General features: G+C 43.6%; 1 protein-coding gene across 4 annotated transcripts in view; it reads left to right on the forward strand.

Moving 5' to 3' along the window:
• Arhgef28 (Rho guanine nucleotide exchange factor 28) overlaps positions 1–10790 on the forward strand; it is a 291354-nt gene extending 280564 nt beyond the window's left edge. For all 4 annotated transcript variants that reach the window (XM_041663279.1, XM_041663280.1, XM_041663282.1 and 1 more), the window contains one exon: positions 9662–10790. In XM_041663279.1, the coding sequence (XP_041519213.1) occupies positions 9662–9825 (164 nt within the window). In that variant the 3' untranslated portion in view covers positions 9826–10790. The remainder of the gene's footprint in view (positions 1–9661) is intronic.
• Positions 10791–22587: the final 11797 nt, after the last annotated feature.

Raw genomic sequence — 22587 nt, forward strand, 5'->3', positions numbered from 1 at the left:
ATAGTTTTCCCAAAGTCCTGGCTATTTACATTCATATATCACCTTGAAATCCCTTTAAAAAATAAACAGAAAGTTGAACCTTTTCCAGCTAAAATAATAAAAAAATATAAAAAGTTAGTTTTGTAAGAAACCCTAGATTTTCAGTTAAAGAATTATTTTTGTCCCTGCATCTGTTTTGATTGGTTTTGAGAAGCAGCCCAAATATTAAAGTAGGAAAACGAAGGTCCTTCTGAAGTTAGTAAACTCTGGAACTTTGATAAATGTCATTCTAAGTGAAAGAAAATTCCAGTTGTTCTTCATAGTAAAAATTCTCTCCATTTTTTGTTTTCTGACTTTTTTCCCACGGACAGAAGAGCTGGATAACCCAGGATTGCTAATAATTTACAGCCTATTTTATGTGTGTGACAACCTGTAATTTGAGGAGATGAATGGGTGTATGCTCTGTGGGTGAACGTTATCCCATGTGCTGTTGTGGGGGCAAGTGGAGCGTTGCTGTGACTTCAGATACCTAAGTTCACCAGTGAGTGGGTGGAGGTTCTGGTTAGGTGCTATGATAGTCATCTGAGATCCAATCATATTAGTGACTTAATGGGAGAAGGCCTTCAGAGGAATTCTCACTCTCCCGTGTATGCTGGCAAGTGTCTGCCTTTGGGCCAGACCCCACTTGCAGTCCTGCCCTGCCTTTTCTTACACTGGGACTCTGCTAACTGCATTTCTAAGTTGTTGAGGTTTTTTTCTGATTTATACTCTTTTATTTGTTTTTAAATGATGGACTCTCTGTTCCTAGAGCCCCTGCCATCGATACCATAGACCGTTTGAACAGTCTTCAGAACCATGCTCTTTCTTATATTGTTGACTGAGTTTTCTGTCCCGCCCAGTCCCCCAGCCGTTTAGTCCCAAAAGAAATCACACAGAGGTCTACATTAATCATAAACTGGCCTATTAGCTCAGGCTTCTTGTGAACTCTTATAACTTACATTAGCACATTATTCTTAGTACCTTTTTCAGCAAGGCAGTCACCTCTTGCTTCTTCTGTGTCTGGATAGGGCTGCAGAGGGAGCTTCCCTCTTCCGAGAATTCTCCTGTCCTCATTTACCCACTTCTACTTCCTGTCTGGTTGTCCCACCCATACTTCCTGCCTGACTACTGGCCAATGAGAGTTTATTTAAAACATAATTGACAGAATATAGACAATTGTTCCTCACCACTATATGTATAAATACTCTTACTGAACAGTGGCTTCTGGGTGGCAAAAGCCCTCTATTTTTGTGTCTGTCTCTGTCCACTAGTTTAACACAGACACACACAGTACTACTGACTTAATAGTCATTACCTTTTGGTTTTTAAGGATGCATACAAGGTAATGGGTTTCATTATGACATTTTCATAGCTCTGTTGTTATACTTGGTTCTTATTCTTCCCTTCTCTCCACCTCCTGTTAATCTTCTCCACAGCACAATCATAAGAACTCCAAGTTGATGTTTTTCTGGTGAGCCTGATCAAGGGAGATACAATTTTTGAACCAGATATTCACTAATACATTCATTCATTTGATATTGTTCGTGTAACCAGAGACTTACTTTGATATTGTCAGACTAGATAAACTACTTTTATTTCCTGTATCTTAAGTATGTTAGTTTCAAATGAGCTCAACCCAGAAAGAGCAAAGAATAGAAATCCAAACTCCAAAAGAACCTTAACAACTCATTGCTAAGGACAATCAGACCGGGGATATCAAATGAGATCCTTTCTGAAATAGAGTTCACCTAAGAGATGTTATTGGATTTCTAGGCAAGAACAAAGGCCATTTTGGAATCGGTATCAGTTTTTATAGGGAAATATAAATGCAAATTAACCTTATTCATTTTATGGGCAATTTTGTAGATCTTTCTACAATATATGGAAACCCCTACATAAACTTGCCAATGAGCTGTCACTCGGCTACGCTAAAATTGATGTAAACATGCTTGTATCCAGGCAAGGCTCCTAATTCACCACCATGGTGTCCCATTTATATCAGACATATAGAAGCCACACTGTTGGAACAACAGAGAATCTTTTATAATACTATGATCCAAATATATGAAAGGCTATTGACTTTTTAAAGTAGTCATGGCAATTTTTAGGCATATACAAAAGCCATTTGATGAATTCCATCTACCCACAGCCAGTTTTAACTGTTAGCAACCCACCGCCACTCTCAGGTTTATTCCCTTTTCTCTCTCATGTTGAGTTACCGTAAGCATTTCCAGGACGGCCTACCATTGCATTGGGAAAATATTTCATTATCTTTTTCTGAAAGAACTCTGTTTTCTATCTTTACGACGTCATTACTGCACCTAAAACAATATTAACAAAATTAAGTTGTCGCTCAAAATCAAGCTATCAGTATGTGATTGACTATGATTGTCTTACCAATGCCCTTAATGACTGTTTTGTGAAAATGATTTCATGTATAGCCTGTAGTTGGCATATTCCTTATGACTATTTTACTGTAAACTTCTCTTGCTTCTCTCTTTTAACACACATTTCAAACATTCAGCTTCTTTGTTGAAAAGGCCAGTTTGAATTTTTCTGGGAAAAAGACCTTCTCCAAGTCCTGGCCTTGCTGATTGTATCCCCCTGGTGTCATTTTACATCTTCTGCAGCTGTAGTTCCTGTAGCCGGGCATGGATGCTTGATGAGATACATCATCTCTCCGACATGAAAGCGGCTCCACAGATGGAGTTGGCCATTTCCTTCGTGTCCCATCATGAGGTGCAGAGTGTCTGCTTCTGTGTTCTCGATGTGGAGATGGAGCCCTGGGTCCAGCTGCCAGCATCATCTAGCTAACCATTCTAGGATTTCCCGCTAGCTTTTCTCCTCAGTTTTAGCCATCACTCAAGAGTTTGGTCTTGCTCCACTGTGGCTTTGGGCTTCTGGATTTAGGAGACTTTCCCTATTTCTACCCTTCCACTCTGGATTTATTCTGGTGTCTTGCTTATTTGTTTTCTTGCATAGTCAATAATGAATTTATAATTCTCTAGTGCTCTGGCCTGCATTAATTTTATGAAACAAAATAGTGCCGGGGACACTGTGAGAAGAGGCTCTCTGGGTTGGGAAACGCCGGGTCCTCGTATTCCTCTGAGGCATTTGTGTGTGACACATGGCAGCTGAGCCCAATCGAATCCTGAGAAACCCGTCAGCTCTGTGTGCTACTGAAGCTGGTGTTTCCGCAGCTTGCCCACTGTTTCCTTTTACCCTGAGTGCCTAAGAGGGTCTTATCCGGAGACACATATTTTGAGATACCCTAGAGTATGATAAGGAGTTATCCTTGTGGGACTTGACCAAGTCAAGGTCATGGCCACTAACTGGCGGTACCCTCTTTGAAGAAAAGCCAGGTGGATGAGCAAACTCAGGTTCTAACAGCAGCTTGCCATACTGTGTTGTGCTGTGCTGCGCCTTTCGTGAACACAGTCTCATCTACATGGTGCCGAGTTCTTTCACTCTGAATTCCTCCACTCTTTCGTTCTGTTCTGGCATCGAGGACGTCTCCAATGTTGACTATTTCATGTACATTAAATACTGCCAAAGTCCACTTCTTTCTCAAAGTTAAGAACAGTTCTTCCACAGTTCCCTTTCTTTATAATTTGAAGATGCACATACTACATATTCTCTCTCTCTCTCTCTCTCTCTCTCTCTCTCTCTCTCGTTACTTTATTTCAGGTGCAATATCAGCGCATAAGGAATAGAAAAATCAGTCAACGACAGTAATTTAAAATTTGTTTGTACGTCTCAGCTATCAACTCTAGACTGTTTTTCCCATCAGAAGCTCGCAGTCTGTTTTGTGGCTCACTATGGAAAATCGAATTGAGCAAAATTAGGGACAGAGACCAATTTTCCTCTGCTCTGAAGATACCTCCAGCTCTGCACAATAAATGTTTTCCATTAGAGGGAAAATGTTGCGCATTAATGCTCCTGAGAAAAAATAATGATTGCCAGCAATGCCATCAGGAAATGATTTTTTAAATGTTGCAGAGTGTAAGGATGAATCGGGAACTAAACGGGAATACAAATTATTTTGTAGAATTGGGACATTAAGGATAAAAAATCGTTTCTTGGAGAAGAAGTTATTCTAGGAAAGTCTGAATATTGAGCTTGGGGACATGCACAAGGGACAGAGCAGTAGTAAGACATACAAGTCAGAAAGCTTGATTAAAATAAACAAGAGCAGAGCCAAGGCTCAGAAGACCTGGAGTTCTGTTCTGTGGGATAAGACATGAGAAGGTCTGCGCCTTCTCGTGTTGACGTCGTCATCAGCGACATCAACCATAGACTAAACAGGCTTTGTGCAGCCCTGGGCTTCTGGGTCCTTGGCCGCTGGTTACTGTTGGGTTCCGATTAGGCTTTAGGAGTGCTGCCTACGGTGAAGGTCGTACTGTTTTTAATGGTAAATAAAACTTTCCTTTCAAATGGTCATGATTTCAAGTGTCTCTTCCTGCAGAATGTGGCAGCAGACACTTGTAATCCCAGCGTTTGGGGACTAGAGGGAAGTGGATCATGAGGTCAAGGCCAGCCTGGACAACATAGTGAGCTTCTAACTGAAACACACACACACACGAAAATAAATACATAAAATATTTTGTATGTAGAAAATTCAGGAGAAGGCAAAGAATATGAATGCTAAATATTTTGAAATTTAGAGCCTTCACTATTTGTCAGAGCCCTGCTCTTTATGGTAAACAACTCTTAATTTTGTTGGTCACAAGAGCAGGTCCAGTATAGATAGTAGCTGTGGATGTTGCTAGTTTCCTCACCCTTTAAGGCTAGTGTGTGTGGTCTGTTCAAATGTATGTTGTTGAGAAGGATGAAGACAGACAATGGAAAAATGATGACTACCGTATAAACATTAATTTAATTAACTTAATTGCAACTTTAAGTAATGGATTTGGTTGCATTATGCATCCCTTTATTTTTATTTTATTTTTTATTTTCAACAGTTATTTTTAATGATTAATTTTATTTTTTATTGTTTTTATTGAGCTATATACTTTTCTCCACTGCCCTCCCTTCCTCCTGCCTCCCCTTCTACCCTCTTTCTTGGTCCCCATGCTTCCAGTTTACTCAGGGGATCTTGTCTTTTTCTATTTCCCATGTAGATTAGATCCATGTATGTTTCTCTTAGGGTCCTCATTGTTGTCTAGGTTCTCTGGGATAGTGAATTTCAGGCTGTTTTTTCTTTGTTTTATGTCTAAAAGTCACTTATGAGTGAGTGCATATTATATCTGTCTTTCTGGGTCTGAGTTACCTCACTCATTAAGATGTTTTCTAGATCCATCTCTTTGCCTGCAAATTTCACGATGTCATTATTTTTTTCCATTGTGCAGTACTCCATTGTGTAAATGTACCTCATCTTCTTTATCCATTCTTCGTCGAGGGGCTTTTAGGTTGTTTCCAGGTTCTGGCTAAGGCATCCCTTTATTTTGTTTTACCTTCGGAACGTTGTTTGTAAAATCATTGAACTCAAATAGAAATGTAAGAGGATTTCACAGTTTCAGTCCAATCTTTCATGACTTGCTCGAGGCAACAGTTCACCTCATCGGGCAGATTTTGTTTACTTCACAGTTGATGAATCACTTTGTTCATCTTAAGTATAACACAACTATGTTTTCTAAACCACTTATCATCTGGCCACAATAACAGCTAATGATCAAGTTGGCTCCTAATAATAATCGTCACGGTGAGACACTGGAAGGCTGAGTGTCTTCAGTGTGTGTTAGCAATTCCAGTATTAGGGAACAAAAGGACATGTGAAGATGATAAATGCCAGGGTCAGCAGCTAGGTTGTCACCGAGGTCTGAAGCTCAGATTTAGCGGATCATCTTGGGGTGTGAGTGTTCCGTGCACACGTCTCTAAACAACGAGGCTGTTTTCTGCCCTGAATGTCTACAAGAAGAAGCCGAGCCAGCCAAACTGTGAACAACACTAACTTCTAAAGCTGCTTTAGGGAACTGGTCTGAACCCACAGCAGCCTTCATAATGTGGCTATGGAGATTTATTTATTTATCTTTTTTTTGGAAATTAAACTTTTAGTGTGTGACCAGTAACTTAGATATGTAGCCGAAAAGGCCTCGAACCATGCTTCTGCTTTTCCATTTGACTCAGCCAGACTTTTGGTTTTTTCAATGCATCTCAGCTTATTTGTCTCTGTTTTAGGCTTAATAATCCACACTCTGTTTCGTTTCCAGAGGTGTGGTGAGGGTCAAATGATTTATGTCAAAGGATACTGTTGCACTTTGAAATTAGTCTCACTAGAATAGTGTCTGCCTTTCAGTTCTCCAGATTCTGAGTCCGTTAATAGTTCTTTGCTTATTACAAATAAGGAAGATTTATTTTTCTCTTCATCAGTTATCAGGCCTTTTGATCACAAATGAAATTGGATAGTTCATTTTAACTCTCTAAGAACTCTGCTTCCTGAGTCAGCAAGGGTCCATTTGAAGAAACGTAATTTCAGTCTTAGGTTCTCTGTGAGGACCATATTCTTTGGGGTAAAAAAAAAATGTGGAAACGTTGGGTGGCTTTCAGAAACACACAATTGCTCTGCTAGAATTCTCTCGGGGTAGAAGTGGGGTAATAAAATCAGAAATCACAGAATGGCTTCTATGTCAAAGTCAGACTGCCTGACCTTGCCTGTGCAGTTCAAGTAGAAATGAAGAAGGAACACGGAGAAGGAAATTGAGTTTCCCTTCGGGTGTCGCGTGACCACACAGCATCCATCTGGGATTGCACTGTAGGTCAGGCATGTAAGGGCCGAAGGTCCTAGTAGAAATAGTGTTCTCTTGTTTTCTTCCTCATTTCAAAATGCTCCGATTAAAGCCCTGCTCCCCGCTATAAAATAACGTGTGTGCACACACATACTCCTGTATCCTACCAATATCATTTGGTCTCTGTCTTCCAAAGCTATAGCCAATCATTTAAAGATAGTCACGAATCCTTTCTGATGTGTGCTTGATTCTTTGTTTTGCTTGTTGGTTTTCTCTTAAAGCCATTAATGGGACATCCTAGATTGCCAGGCCTCTGGGCAGTTTGGACTCTTCTTCATCTCAACGGAAGGAAGTGTCATGGATTATGGGAGTGTGGCCAGAATCGTCAGATTTCAACAATAAGCTCCCAGTCACCTCTTTCCGTGGGTGACTCTTTTCATTCTCAGTGTCCTGGTCTGTGTGTCCTGGCTGGCCCCTCTTTTGCTGCAGCGTAGCTGACCCATTTCCCTCTGAAGTTATTCTGTATCAACAGCAGCTGGGGAGAGGAATGAAGATTGTGTGAGACGCATCGTGTCCACAGACACGCATACCCTGTCTCCTAATGTGGTAAAATAGTCTGGGGAAGCATTTTGGGTTGATTTTTAGTCTTACCCTGTCAGTGAAATCATTGCTTGGGATACTTGTGTTTGTCTGATTGTGTGTGGGAGAGGTTGCTAGGTCTGTAATTATTGCCCGGATTGTTTACGGAAACCCAAAACGTCTTTTGCTTTGCCATCTTTTAGAAGGGTGAGTCGGTAGAACACAGTAAACTTGTAGGACCTGGTAGCCTGAAGAGTCTGGGCAAGCCACTTCTAACACACTGAGAAAGGAGGTCAGGAGACTCTGGATCTGACAAGGAAGGTGTCTTTGTGCAGCTACAGTCCTCTAAGTTGAGCTCTGGGAGACTTCCGAGCTGTGTGATACGGGGCAAAAAGTTGAAGTAGCCTGAGCCTTAGTTTTCCAACTTGTAAACTGTGGATTCCATTTTGAGTTGCAGAGAGATGGTGGATATAAAAGACTCGGCACGGCTTTCAAGTTGGTAGTGAGAAGGTACAGACAGGATGGCTGTCATCCAGAGGCATCTTCAACACCCTGTAGATAACACTTTCCTTGTGTTTGAGAAACAGAACTCAGTTTCCCCAATGTAAGAGGAGATTTTCTTCATGGGTTGGTGATGTTGCTCACTTGGTAGAATGATTGCCTAGCACGTACTCATGACACCCTGAGTTGATCTCCAACACCACATAAACTAATCAGGGTGGCCATGTCTGTAATTCCATAGCTCAGAACGTAGAGACAGAAGACTTGGAAATTCATGCTCATCCTTGGCTAGCCTGAGAGGCTCTCTCTCAAGAAGAAAAGAAAAAGGAAAAAGAGAAAACCAGTTAGGCTTGGCCGGTGCCTTTGAGCAAGCTGAAGTTCAGCCTCACCTCCTCACCCTGCCTTGGGGTTCTCCTTTGCTTCAGAGACTTTCGGCTCTGACCATTGCTTCTCCAGGTGATCTGGTCTACTTCCTATGCCCCTGGCTGCTGCTCCCCCATGAGCCCCACCTCCTACTGGAAAAAGAAAAAATCTGGGGAGGGAGTAGCAAAAAGATGGAGCCCTGTAGGTGAAATTCTGCCCTTCATTTTTACCGAGACTTGCATACCACATTCCCTAGCAGCCAAAAATTCCTGTCTGGAGAGAAAGGTTAGAAACATGGCTGTTATTCGGATGGAGACAGGTACGATATCTGTCTAAATCATGCTGGCTTAGGATAAAATGTGGCAAAGATGATAATGGTTTCCTTTTGATGATTGACAGAGAGATGGGTGGACCTCAGGGTGACCACCCTCGCTCTCCAAGCAGCGTTTATGCCTCTTTGCCTCCGGCTTTAACTAGAAGTCCCTTTCCTTCAATTTTGCTATATTGCCACACCTGGGTGGGGGGGATTGGTTTTTGGAAGAAACGCAATGGAAATGATTTGCAGTGAGTATGTTTCTTTCTTCAAATCAAAGTGCCCCTTCATCTCTCCCTTTAAAGCACAATATAGAAGAAGCTTTTATCAGAAAAGGAAGAAGGTGCCTGCTGTTGCTAGGCAACCATAAAAAAAATCGCTGCAAGCCCAGTTACAGTCGCTGTTGGTGAGATTTTCCCAGAAATCTAGCTGCTCTTGCAAAGTTCTTTGTGTAGCAGTAACAGAAATGCATGGTGGGAGGATAGAAGGTCTTCCTCATCCTTCAACACCCCTTTCCCACCCCTTGTCTACACTCTTCAAGTCCCAGATGAATGGAGTCTTGAGACCAATTTGTTTATTATTTAATTGTTGTTTATTTACTTGTTGAGACAGGGTTTCTCTGTGTAGCCCTGGCTGTCCTGAATATCACTCTGTAGATCAGGCTGGCCTTGAACTCACAGAGATCCATCCACATATGCCTCTCGAGTGCTGGGATTAAAAGCATGTGCATGCACACAGCCTGAGAGCAATTCTTGCTGTGGGTGTTCTGAAGGAAGATGCTATGCAGATACATATGTGGTTACCATACACAGAAGGTTATCTTCATTTTCAAGACTTGACTCCACTTAAGGAAGCCCATGGGAATCCCATTCTCTTGTAGCAGTGATGTAACGGCTAGGAATGGAACCAGTCTTTACACACTTGACACTTCCTTAAGAGTCTTCCATGAAGGTTATTTTTACTCCAAGGAGATGCGTGTGCCTAAAATTGAATACTGATGACATCACTAGATAGCTGCTGTGTTCCTATCATCCTGGGCTTGGGCATTCTCTCTCTGGCTGACCGTGAGGCCACTATATTTCCAGATTCTGAGGCAAGGTGCCATCTGCCGTGTGGATCCCAAGTGGAGTCTCGTGTGACCTGTGGTGTCTTTCTGTTGCAGATTTGAACTCCTTCCAGAGTGACTCCCCAGACCCCCAGGACACAAGTCAACATGGTCCTCAGCCACAGACGCTCCCCACAGAAGTGAAGCTAACTCTCCCAATGGTGACCAGTCAAGGTGGGGATGCTGGAGATGGAGCTGAAGAAAACATTGTTTACCTCTGATCATGTGCTCCTTTGTTTTCTCCAAGGAAACCAACAAAAACACTGGCACTTTGGGGGAGAACCTTCCCTGGGCCCCAGTCCTTATGTGTGTGATTGTCTGTGCCCAAATTGCTTTAAGAAGAATATTTAATATTTCATTCAAGTTCATTCTTTTGGGCATGAGTCTAATAATTAAATTATTGAAAACGGCACTGTGTGTATTGTCTTTAACTTCTCTCACCCACTTTCAAGTTTGTAGAGGAGAAACTTAACTTCACTGAGTCGAAGGATGGGAAAAAGTTGTTTTGACTTTGAATTCCATATTGTACATTGTAGCCATTCATCTGGAGAGTGAAATGCCTTTTAAGGTAAAGATGAAGCCATTTTGATGGGGAGAGAATGATCTTTGCCAGGAGTCAACAGCTGTCCAACAGTTGCTCATTGACTATGACCTCGATAACCTCAAAGGCAGAGATGGCTTTGGGAAAGGCCTTTTCTCGCTTTGCTCTTATGTGTCTGGGACATCAGAGTTGGAGCGCTGTCACCCTCACCATGCAGCATGTGTGTCCCATCTAAGCATCTGTGCTTCAACACAGTCCGGACACAGCAAGGGCCTGAGTCATCCACTCCCACTCCGAGGCTCACTTTCTTGTTCTACTGCTGGCTGGTTCTGCGGCTCTATTCAGCAGCGTCTCTGAGGCCAGCCCGGAGCTTCCCACAAGATAGACCTCACTGGGCTCTGCTGGCAGAGGAATGAGTGCGAAGATCCCCATCCACTGCAATGAACTCATCCCTGCAGTTCTTAAGGACAGAGTAGCTAGGCTTGGGGAAGCTTGCTGCCTGCATGGGCTTTTCTCCAGAGGGACAAGTGGCACTTCTTGATTTTAGAGCACCATGGATCTCTGTGAGAAAATAAACCAGGAAATGTCTTCATCTTGTTCTTCGGAAATATTTGTATTACATTCCGGTCAGTGTCAATAAATACCTTTTACCTCATTGTTTTACTCTATAACTTTAATATTAAGCATAGGACCATAGCCAAGCACACATTGCACACACACATACACACAAATAGGTCCTCATAGAAACTGAAAGGGAAGAGGGACCATTAAATTCACCCTGAATTGAAGCAACGACTCGGGGAGACATGATGGGAGGGGAAGAGAAGTTACTTGGGTCCCAGCTCATTTTTTCTGAAGTTATAAACCATCTCTATGTTAGATTTTTACTTACAAAAGTCAAATCTTAAGGTTTTGAAGAATCTCTTCTGAAGGGTGCTCTTTCCTATTTCCTGCCACATCTATGCTTTTCTTAAAGTGCATTTAAAAGTTTGGTGACAAAGTTTTCCCCAGAATGTCTGCCCATTAAAATTCAAACCACCTATTAAAACTCTGCCCTGTCACTTTACCCTCAAGGCAAACTCCCAATGAAATGACACATCCCCTCTCTCCACCAGACACCTAGGAAGGAAAATCTTCTGGCTCCGCTAAAGCTGCCCTTGGAATCCTAGATTCCCTGGAATGAAAAGCGTGGAGTTATTTCAGTCTAAGACTTTGCTCTGATAACTATAAATATCTTCCCTCTCTTTTCATGACACTGGAAATGAAAACAGTAAAAATATGTAAGGATGTTAAAGTCCCCATGGGTTCTGCTTTAAAATTTCTGCTTAGTTGACTTTAAAGCCCTGAAAACCAGCATCTTCGTGCAGCCCCTTGGGATGGCCTTGGCAGTTTTTGAGATACTTGTATTTGCAGGTTCATTTTGACCATTCTCTTATCGAATATTTAATATTTTGAAGTTTTAACTGATGCAGTTAATGTTCAAGTTTCCTTGGGACGTCCTTCCTTTTCACATGCCTTTGCTATGTATGAGCACAAATCCTCTTCCGTTGGAATAGCTCCTATGTTCTACGCATTGTTATCGCTATCTTGATGGCAGGACACGGGACCTTTGAGAGGTGGTTACATCCTATAATAGAACTTACCTAAATGGGGTTAATGTACTTATTAACAGAAACCTTGGGAAAAGCCCTTAGTCTTTTCATCAGATGGAGGACATGGCAAGAAGATGTTTTCTGTAACCCAGGAAGCTGGCACCCATCAGACACCAAATCTGCTAACACATTGCTCTCCGACTTTCCAGCTCTTGGAGTGTTGAGACACAAAGTTCTTTCTTTCATAAATAACCTAGCTTGTGATATTTTGTTAGAGTAACCTGAACAGGCTAAGACAGACCTCAACAGAGGTTGTTGACTCCTCCACAAATTCACTCATATGTAAGTGTCCCCGATGACAAGGTTCTGCTGTGCCCACCAAGTTGAATCTTAGAGGAGGGAGCTATCCTTTTGTCTCGGAGTGGAAAGCGTGTTGTTCTGCCCCTTCCAGGATGTGTGTATTTATGCATCATCTCCAGTCTAGGTTGTTCTGCCTTCATCAGTGACTGCTGTATCCATACACCTGCCAGCACACTCACAGTGGGGAGCCCCGATCATTCAGGAAAATTAACAAAAACAGTTGCTGCTAAGGAGAGTTGTGTGTGTGTGTGTGTGTGTGTGTGTGTGTACATAAGCATGTCATGTAAGTTAAGAAGATAGCACAATTCAGTCACGAGATAACAGGTAATAGAAAGCAGATATTCCTTCCTGTGCCCTGAATCACTCGTGTCCTACCCTTTCTGACTTTCCCATCCAGGGGCCGCAGTACTTGGCTATTGAGAGAATGAACATTATTGAAGCAAATGTTCCACTTAACTAGCTGTGTGACTTCGATATTCTGTTTTACCTCTCTGATTCTTCATCTATAAAAAATGAGGGTAGTTACCTCATGGGGTTGCTGTGAGGATTAAACAATTAAACAATGTGATTACAACAGAGTCTAGGGCATAATAGTCGCTCAAATATATGTTATCTAGTATCGCCTTTACAAATCTATTAATAACTGCTCGGCTTAGCCCCAAATGGTAGGAAGATTGTGCTCGCTTGCCAGAGGCTGTGAATGGAGAGTATGTATGAGCTCTTGAAGATACCTAGAGCTGGGACTGGAGTAAGTTCCCTGAAGGTTAGCTTCCAACTTATTCGCAGCCCTAAATGTCCTGTCACTCACGTAATCAAGACTGTATTCAAGAGGCCAAGCAGCCTGTCAGGGATGCAATGAAGATGAACAGGTCTGCACATCTGCACTAGCACGTGAGTCCTGACAATGGCATAGAAAATGACCCGGAGACGTGCAGGTTGTCATGAGAACTCACGGGAAGACACTGCTGGGGCAGGTATATGTGGGACTGACTGGGAGTGGGGCAGGCTAAAGAAAGAGATGCCCGAGGCTTCAGTAATGGAAAAGGCAGAGAAGACGTTTTCTGCAAGTTGGGGTGGGGGCAAGTATGAGTCTGGAATATAAAATGAGAAGACAGAGATGTTGTAGTAGGCATTTGGAGGAGCCCATAATCAGTTTCCTCTCTTGGATTAGATGTCCTATGAAATGGTCTCTCTTTGTCTCTTTGATCGCCTCTTATATATGTAGCAGGGAAACAAGGAAATCCTTCGCTTCTTACCCTGGTTACTGACTGGGTTCTGCCAAAGGCCAAAATACAGAGTGGAGAAGACTATCTTCCCATATGACCGTGCTCTTAAATTGTGATGAAATGCCCTCATTTCCTCCCCTTTCTATGCCAACCTCTATGAGCAATACGGATTCTAGTCAAATGGGCACTGACATACTGCCTCCTTGGTCCTAAATTGTAATGGAAAAGATCCCAGGAGTCCCTGGGATCCCTGAGGATGCAGATTGGATCGAGTTCCATGGAAGGCTTCTTTGGGGTGAAACTGGGAATCTGTACAATGATCCCCTAGGTAGGACTATGACGGGAGAGCGGAAGGAGAGAGGGGCTGTCTCACTTTGCTCTTCTCTCTTCTGCTTGTCAACTCTTCCACTGCCTCCAGATCCCATTTTCATTATCATTAGAAGTATGTGCAGAAGGAAAAATAGACAAAGAAAGAAAAGAAAGAGAGAGAGAGGGAGGGATGGGGCACATGGATAGAAAATTCCAGAATCTTATGGCTAACATGAAGACATCAGTGTTCTTCCCTGACTGGCTCTTCTGCACAGATGTCCTCTTGGTGGTTTGACTGAGGTGCCCCACACAGTCTTGGGTATTCAAGTACTTGGTCTCTCCAGTTGGCAGCACAGTTTGGTTTGGTTTAGGAGGTGTTGGCTTGCTATTGGAAATATGTTCTTGGGGACAGGCTTGGAGAGTTTAAAGACTCCTGCTATTTCTAGTTTGCTCTTTCAGACTCATGCTTACAGTTCAAGATGTGAGTCCTCAGCTTCCTTTTCCTGCTGCCATTTCTGCTGCTTGTTGCCATGTCTCCTGCCATGAGAGCCTCTTACCCGTATGGAACCGTGTGCCCAGATAAACTCCTTAGTAAGTTTCCCTGGCCATGGTTTTAACACAGCAACAGAGAAGTAGCTAATAGTCCCTTTACCAGAGTAAAAGAGGCAATAAAAAGGTGCTGGAAAGCCAAACAGACCCGAGCCCTGCTTCCTGAATGTCTTCCAGCAGTACTGGCTTCCACACCCCCAAAGGTCCCATTCGTAGAGCGTGGACTAACACGAGGCAACACCTATGCTCTTGGAGTCCAAGGTGAGAGGAGCCTGTGCCAGCTGCACAGTCCTTCAGCCATGCTTCTAAGCTGAGCTGTTTATCTATAAAGTGGGGGTGTTGGCGAGAGCCAGACCTAGCAGAACTGGAGTAAGAACTGTGTGAATCGAGCCCAGGACAGATAATGGCACACAGCAAACATCCAGAAAGGGACATATGCAGGTAATAGGGTTGACAAAAAGGTGTGTATGAGTGTGTTTGAGAAACAAAGCAGCAGGGGCCTTATTCAGTGTTTCACAGTTCATGCTCCAGTGTCCTGGAAGACATCCAAGACCCAAGAATACACGATGCTGAGCTCAGAGGATGAGCTCCAAGCTCCACATGGCAGGAGGGGATGAAGAGTCTTTGGAAGTCTCAGACAAGAGTCTCCAGAACAGGAATCAGAACCCAATCAATTCCATCTCTTTGCCTCTGGCTCCTGGGTTTATGGACGTCACTTCAAATGGATGATTCCATGTGGCTTCTGGTGGGGTAACTTCCAGGGGATCATGGTTCAGGGGTTTTGTAGGGGTCTCATGGCTGAGAAACTTCACATGGTATTAATTGAATTTCAGCAATCGGCCCTCCGATATAATGCTTAAAAAGGTGGCCAGTCAGAAGTTTTAAATATTACCAATGACTAAGACACTTTTTTGCTAATTTCACTAGCTTCTACAGATGTATTAAAGAAATGTCCCCTATTCCCACAAAAGTCCCAGCTCCTGTTCTGTCAGACGATTTTAATTCATAGGCCTAGCAACCATGCTGCTCAGTTTACCTCCATCTTTAGTCAATCCAGGTATGCCCAGGTGATGTGGGAGTGATTTCTTTCTAATCTGTTGCTTTCATTGGTTAATTAATAAAGAAACTTCCTAGGCCCATTTGATAGGCCAACCCTTAGGTGGGTGGAGTAAACAGAACAGAATGCTGGGAGAAAGAAGCTGAGTCAGGGAGTCGCCATGATTCTCCCACTCCAGACAGACACAGGTTAAGATCTTCCCTGGTAAGCCACCTCGTGGGCTACACAGATTATTAGAAATGGGTTAGATCAATATGTAAGAGCTAGCCAATAAGAGACTGGAACTAATGGGCCAGGCAGTGTTTAAATGAATACAGTTTCCATGTAATTATTTCAGGTAAAGCTAGCCGGGTGGCAGGACGCAGCCCGCCACTCCTATTACAACACCCAGGGATTCATGGAGTCATCTCCAGGGAAAGGTTAGGAAGTTTCCCTTGTTCAGATGCTCATTGGAGCCCCCCCCCCCCTTTTTTCCCATAAAAGAAACCTTACAAGTCTGTTAAAATTCGTTTTTAACTTACCTATTAGTTTGTGAGTGTTTTCCCCTTCTTTCTCCTCAGATGACTTCATTGTGTTGCCTGGCTGTGTGTAGAAGGGGGCAATGAAGGGAGATTAGCTGGATGCTTTCTAAATGGTTCACTTCTGGTTTGCAACTCAGGTTAAACATTCAACAATGGGTGTTGGTGTGATTTGAAATTTACCCACTGGGGGTAAATGTTAACTTACTCCCCACCCCCATGTTTTCTATACCTCTTGCCCATGGCTGAGGTCTAAGGGCCCTGACATCACGCAGGCTTCCTGGGCACTTTCCAGAGCTTATTTTTACAAGCTATAACACATCAGCTTCAAATATAAACACGAACACAGCCAGCATCAACGAGAGCATCTGCATGGGCCAGGGAGCTAAAACAGGTCCCCAGAAAGGATTTGCCATTTTCCTTGGCACCGTCACAGCGTCCTTGGAAAACTTGGGTCTATCTTGCCACTGCTGGCAAGGTGGACTGTGATTGGCCGAAGACAGTGGCAGCAAAGCAGTGGGCTTTGAATTAAAGTCGGAGGAGCCAAGGCTCAGAAAACACCCCTTGAAGATCTGCTTTCAAATACTTGCCTTCTCCCAACGACCCAGCAAACAACAGCCAAGGTCATCAATCTTTTTAGCACAGGAATTTCTTGCGACATAAAGGTAGTGATGCAGGTTTTTCCTTCCTTATCTACTTCTCAATACCTTGAAAAAGAAAGCGCTTTCTTCTATTCCCAGTTTAAAGCTGTTGTTTTTGCCATGGTGAATATACGACCCGATCCTTCCAGGCGAGCCGCTCCTCGCAAAGTTCTCATTAGATCTGACACTAGAATTAATGTAAACGTACCTTGGTTGAGGCCATATTGTGACTCACTCACATGCAGGGAGAATTTCTAACGTGGAATCTGAGCCTGCTAAGCACGGTTGCTATGGAGACGGTGTGAGAGATTAATTAAGGCTCGAACAGATGTTGTGAAGTGTGTGGAGTACGCTGTTTGCTGTTAGCAATTAAAGAGGGTGTGTTTGGAAAGGAGAGGAGCAAAATTGAGGTAGTGCGATAAAGCAGGCTGGTCATGTGACCCTTTCCTCCAGCAACTCACCAACAACCCTGCTGAGTCCACCTACCCAGGCCAGACAGAACAATTACTTGAACTGGCCAATCTTCCTTTCTTGGTCTGATTTCTAAGCTGCTGTTAGGATTCAGGCATTATGCCGGCCTGCCCTGTTATCTGGCAGGACACACCCGGCCCAGGGTCCTAGTCTGTAGGCAGGTGCAAAGGTCCCTTTAAGAGACCAGCGCCACCTACTCCTGCTGTCTTCAGCCCTCTTCCTTTCTGCCATTTCTAGAGGACACAGCTTTCTGTCCCTCTCTGTCTCTCTCTCTTTTCTCCCCCCACCCCCGCATCTCTGTCTCTCTCTCTCTCTCTTTTTCTATCTTTCCTCTCCCATTTCATCTCAATAAACTCCACATTCAAGCTCTGTCTGTATGGCGTATTTGTCTCCCTCCGGAGGTCCTCACCCACCATGGGACCTGCCATAATCATAATACCTGGATCAGTCATCTCTCTGGACACCTGAAGATCAAGCTGGAGTGTCAATGGTTTTTCAACTGCCTGGCAGGGAGTTTACACACTGGAGTTAGTCATCCAGACTGCTAGGCGTACTCTTAGTGGTGCCTTGTCTACCGAGGGGGAGACTGACCGGTCCACTGTCACGGGCAAACTGTCATGGGAGGTTTTCAAGACTAGAAAGTGAATTAGGCACCAATCCCGTTCAAGTTTCATTTGGAGACTATTGATTTCAGGGTGGACTAAATCTTTTGATTAAAATTAAAACAACAATAACAACACTGTTATTGTTTACTTTAACCTGAATTAAATGTTAGTATCAAGATGAGAGCAGCTCTGGGGTAAGAGCTGATCCATGGCGAGCTTTCTCAGGGGCCGGGTTCCCAGCTTAACATCTGGGCGGCGTTTGGAATGGGGTAGTGAGACTGGAACAGAGATTTCCAACATGGAGTTTAGCAAACTGGGGTCCGTTTGCATCCTATTTAACATTCCCTCGTGAGTTCGAGGCCAGCCTGGTCTAGAAGAGCTAGTTCCAGGACAGGAACCAAAAGCTACTGAGAAACCCTGTCTCGAAAATAAAAAAACAAAAAACAAAAAACAAAAACAAAAACATTCCCTCTGGGCAGCATCCCCACACCGCCTCCTCCTGGCCGCCAGGGAGTGGTTAATGCCTGGAAACCTGGCGGCCAGGGAGTGGTTAATGGCTGAAAATAGCTCTAGGCTTTTCCTGGGGGTGGGGGAGCAATTTTACTTGGGCTGGCATCCTTTTTTCTTTGTCTCACAGCAGTAGAAGTGGAGTGGTCTGAAGACGAGGAGTCAGAGAGCATCCTAGAAGAACTCTGTTTTGGGGTGGGGTTGGGGTGGGGCTCTTTACCTGGTGGTGGAAACTCTGCTTCCTAGGGTCCACAGAAGCCCTAAGGTCTGAGGGGGTCACAAATGGGTATATTGTTTGGCACAGGCTCTTCAACTAATCTTGGTGTCTTCTCATCTCTCCCTTCTTCTAGGTTTCCCTTTTAACTAAGTACCGTCTTCAGGAGACACCTATCTTAGAGCAGGTCAGCTGTTTTCCAGGTGTATGCTGCTGAAAAATTACAGAGCTAGAGAAGGGACAAATTGGATCCATGGGAAATCGTCACCAGCTTTCTTCCTGCAGATGACCTAAAGCTCACCTGCTCTGAATCTTGGTCATTGAACTTGTTTTGCCTCTCCTTTTCTCTCTCATTTGAAGGTTGTCCGCCTTGAACCCACGAGATGAGTCTTTTACTGAGACCACAGAAGCGGAAAGAAGTGGGATTTGCCCTTTGACTCAACTGTGATTCCTACGCCTCTCATCATGAGTAAGAAAACCGACCTTTGAAAAATATGTCTGCCCGCTTTTTCTTTTTTCCAAACACATATAGATAAAAGGGGATGCATATTCTGGGTTTGATGTCTTAAAACAAAACTGGGCCGTGAGGAAGAAACATCAGTGGTTTGATGTCCCTGAAGGGACACCTCGTTTGGTAAAAGAGCAACGACAGAGACTTTAGAACAATGGGGATAAAAGTAGGAAGTGATTCACATGGAAAAATTTACTTCATCTACTCCAGTCATCAAATTTTGAGAAAATGTTTTATTCTTAGCAAACACTGGCATGCATTCTTCGTGTGTGTGTGTGTGTGTGTGTGTGTGTGTGTGTGTGTGAGAGAGAGAGAGAGAGAGAGAGAGAGAGAGAGAGAGAGAGGTGGCATGTGTGTATACTTACATGTCTGCACACTTAATTTGTCCTCACTTTAATATACCTGTTGCCTCAGTAACAGAATTAGCTACTGTCCTTCTATTATGCCTTTCCAAATGTTACTATGACCAAAAAAATCCAGCTTCCCCGTGGCCATGGTGCTACAGACACAATCTGCTATTGCATCACATGGTCTTAGGGCATTTGCATTGCTAGCAGCAGAATACCATAGCCTTGGTGGGTTCTAAGCAGCAGAGGCTCTGGAGGCTGGGAAATATAAGATTAAGGTCCAATTTTCTCATTTACAGATAGCTCTGTCTAACTGTGTCCTCACAAAGCAAAAGAGGCATGACAAGCATCAAGGGTCTCTTTCATTAAGACAGGAATACAAGGCCTCACTCCCTAATGTCACCTTGGTTATGTTTTCAACACATAAACGAGGTAGAGGACTGGTATTTATACCACTGCATCCATCCGCCTATGAAGATGAGAAAAATTATAATATATTGTACTTCTTACACAAGCACTGGTCAATAGTGCAGGATTTAGTTCCTCTGTATTTTTTATACATAAACCATTCATCAGCATAAAGTAAATGAAGTCTACCATGCCCAGGACTCTACTGAGTATGGGGACACAGCAAGGCACAGATCCTAAGATATCTACCATCCACAAGAACACTATTTATGTAATCAGGCAACACCTAGATAAGCAGGGAAAGACTACCAGATCCCATGGAGCATCAAAACAGTAGACAGCAGCTGGGTAATGTGGTGACTACAGCCTCTGCCATGCTGGGCACCTTACAGACTGGGCTTCTGGATATGCTTGCATTAGAGAGTGATTTCTTCAATTCTTCCCCAAGAAAAACTACTCCAGTTTGGTGGAACTGAGACAGAAGTCTCACTGAATTACAAAAGGGTGAAACAAATGACTTAGAATTGTTGAAGAACCAGCTCTCTCTCTCTCTCTCTCTCTCTCTCTCTCTCTCTCTCTCAAAAAAATAATAAATAGAAGTGGCAATAAAATGAACTGCCTAGTGGGGTGGTGGTGGCACACCCCATTAACCAGCAGAAGCAGGTGGATCTCTGTGAGTTCGAGGCCAGCCTGGACTACAGCACGAGTTCCAGGACAGCCACCACCAAAGCTACACAGAGAGAAACCCTGTCTCAAAAAAGTCACCTGTCTACACGGATGTGTGATTGTAGGGGCTAACATAGGGAGACGTGTTCTGAGAATCCAGGTGTGGAGGCTGTCACTGGCAAAACCTTTGTTTTGAGTTTCTGTCTGATGTTAGGACTTTAAAGTTTTTGATTTAATTTAACTTGGTCTCAATAAGGGCATACTATACCTCCCAGAGGTTTTGGGGAGTGTGTGGATGAAGTTTAGATTGTTAGGGCAAGGACAGAAAGATGAACTAACTGCTTCTCCCTGACCACTCTAAGTCACAGGCGCCACCCCCACAGCAAAGGACATGGGAGTAAAGAAAAGCATAACAAGTTTCTTTACTCAAAGTCTTACATGGCGTGGAGCCTTCAGAATTGAAGACCCTCAAGTTGGGGGAAAGCTACTTTTATGCTTAGATTCTATGACGACTTGACAAACATGGAGAAATGGAACAGACCCATGAGGTGTGCCAGAATGGATAGACTGAGCGGGGAGCCGGAAAGGTCTGTCTGTTTGGGGTCTTCATGGTCTCAGCAATTTGTCTTCTTCCCAGGGATAGGGCAAGGACCCTGGAATGAGACTTCAAGAGTGAGGGGAGAGGAGATGGTGTGGCCTTTGTATGTCTCTGGCTTGCTTTGGGGATGAGTTCCAGCTTCTATGACTTGCCTTGGGAGAAAAGAAGTTTTGGGTTCTGTGACTTCTAAGTTGGGGAAGGGACGGCCCAAGGGACAAGTGGTGGGGAGATAGTAACACCTTGCTTCCCAGGTCCTTCCAGTCTCTGCCAGTTCAAAGTATACAGCAGGCGACCATGCCACACCTTAGGGTATCATGTTCTGAGAGCTGATACTTCAAAACTGCTTAGCAGTCCTGGTGTTCAGTGGGCAGAAGATTCGGGAAAATGAGAGGACATGCTATGAGTGAGACTGTCCAAGAACAGTAACCCAGCCCCAATAAGGCCACTGAGAAACAGCAACCAAATCCTAGCTTTAGGTAGCTAGTTTGGAAGTAGCAAACTTGAAAGTCATTGAGGGTAGATCTCTCCATTATAATCAACTTAGGACTTTGTTTCCTGTGTCATTGGTAACACACCGTTTTCTTCTTTTTTTCTCTCTTCCTTCCTTCCTTCCTTCCTTCTTTCCTTCCTTCCTTTCTTTCTTTTTGTATTGTTATTTTGATTTGTTTTGTGTGCCTGGAACTCACTCTGTAGACCAGGATGGCCTTTAACTCACAGAGATCCACCTGTCTCTGCTTCCCAGGTGCTAAGATTACAGGCTTGCCCATCATTATTAACTATTAACATTATTAATATCCATTTTAAAGAAAGGGAAACAATTGCTCCCCTCCTCAAATTAGAAGTAACCCTATGAAAGGAAGACGGTGGAGTGGAGGCCCTTTAAGGAAAGGCTACACACCACAGGTAACAGCAGCTTTTGGGGTACTTTATACAATATCATTTCATGGTGGCAAAGCACTTAGTACCCACTTCGACATTCTGAGGAGTGGCAATTTATAGACAAAGGTAATTTGGTGCACCTTAATTTTTGAACCGAATCCAGGTTTTTAGGAGCAGTATTAGAAAATGTCAAAGAGGAACCTCAGGCATGCAAACTCAGTATTTAAGATTGTCAACCAAAAAGCAATAGACAGGGCCAACAAAGCCAAAGTTGGTGAGGTTCTGGATTTTTTTTTTTTTTTTTTTGGAAAGCACACTCTTAACTTTAGCTGACATTTGAATTAAAAAGCTCAGCAGTATGGCAGGGAGCTGATTGATCTGGAAGGCGTGGACAGGAGCTAATGAGGGCTCTGCCAGGCTCCTCTCCATGACGGGTAAGAAATGAATCTATTTCTGGCTGAAAGCGAAGCGGGCGAGGCAGCCCCTGTGTTGAACGTGAGGAATCTACGCTGCACTGAGCTGAAAAGTCACTGTCTCTTCTCTGCTCCCTGCAGCGTATTTTCACATCAGTGTTGATCTGGGTTGGGAAAAGGATCCTGGGAGGCATTTCATGTGTCAGACATTAGCGCTGCTTTTCTTAATTTCCCCAAAGCGCTTTAGACACACTTTCCTTACACCCAAATAGAGATTGATTCTTCAATGCATTGGCTTCCCCCGCTCCCTGGTATGTGAGGGGTGTTTGAAAGCCTTAGGTTGGTAAATTGAGCGGACCTTTGGTCCTTAGGAAACTTGACCTTCTTTTGAGAAAGTGCTGATTCTTTGCAGTCCTAAAGTATTATGCGCTCAGGTGGTGGGTGGGGGTAGGGGTTGGATCTCAGGCCCTTCAGGATCACCATAAAACTCCCCACATCAGTTGTCCCCGTCCATATAATGGCTCAATTGTCAAATTCATCCTCTTGCTGAGGATTAACGAGGTGAGACTTG

The sequence above is a fragment of the Microtus oregoni genome, unplaced genomic scaffold (assembly GCF_018167655.1).
Source record: "Microtus oregoni isolate MIOR12 unplaced genomic scaffold, Mior012 000014F_ref0000157, whole genome shotgun sequence".
Classification (NCBI taxonomy): domain Eukaryota; kingdom Metazoa; phylum Chordata; class Mammalia; order Rodentia; family Cricetidae; genus Microtus; species Microtus oregoni.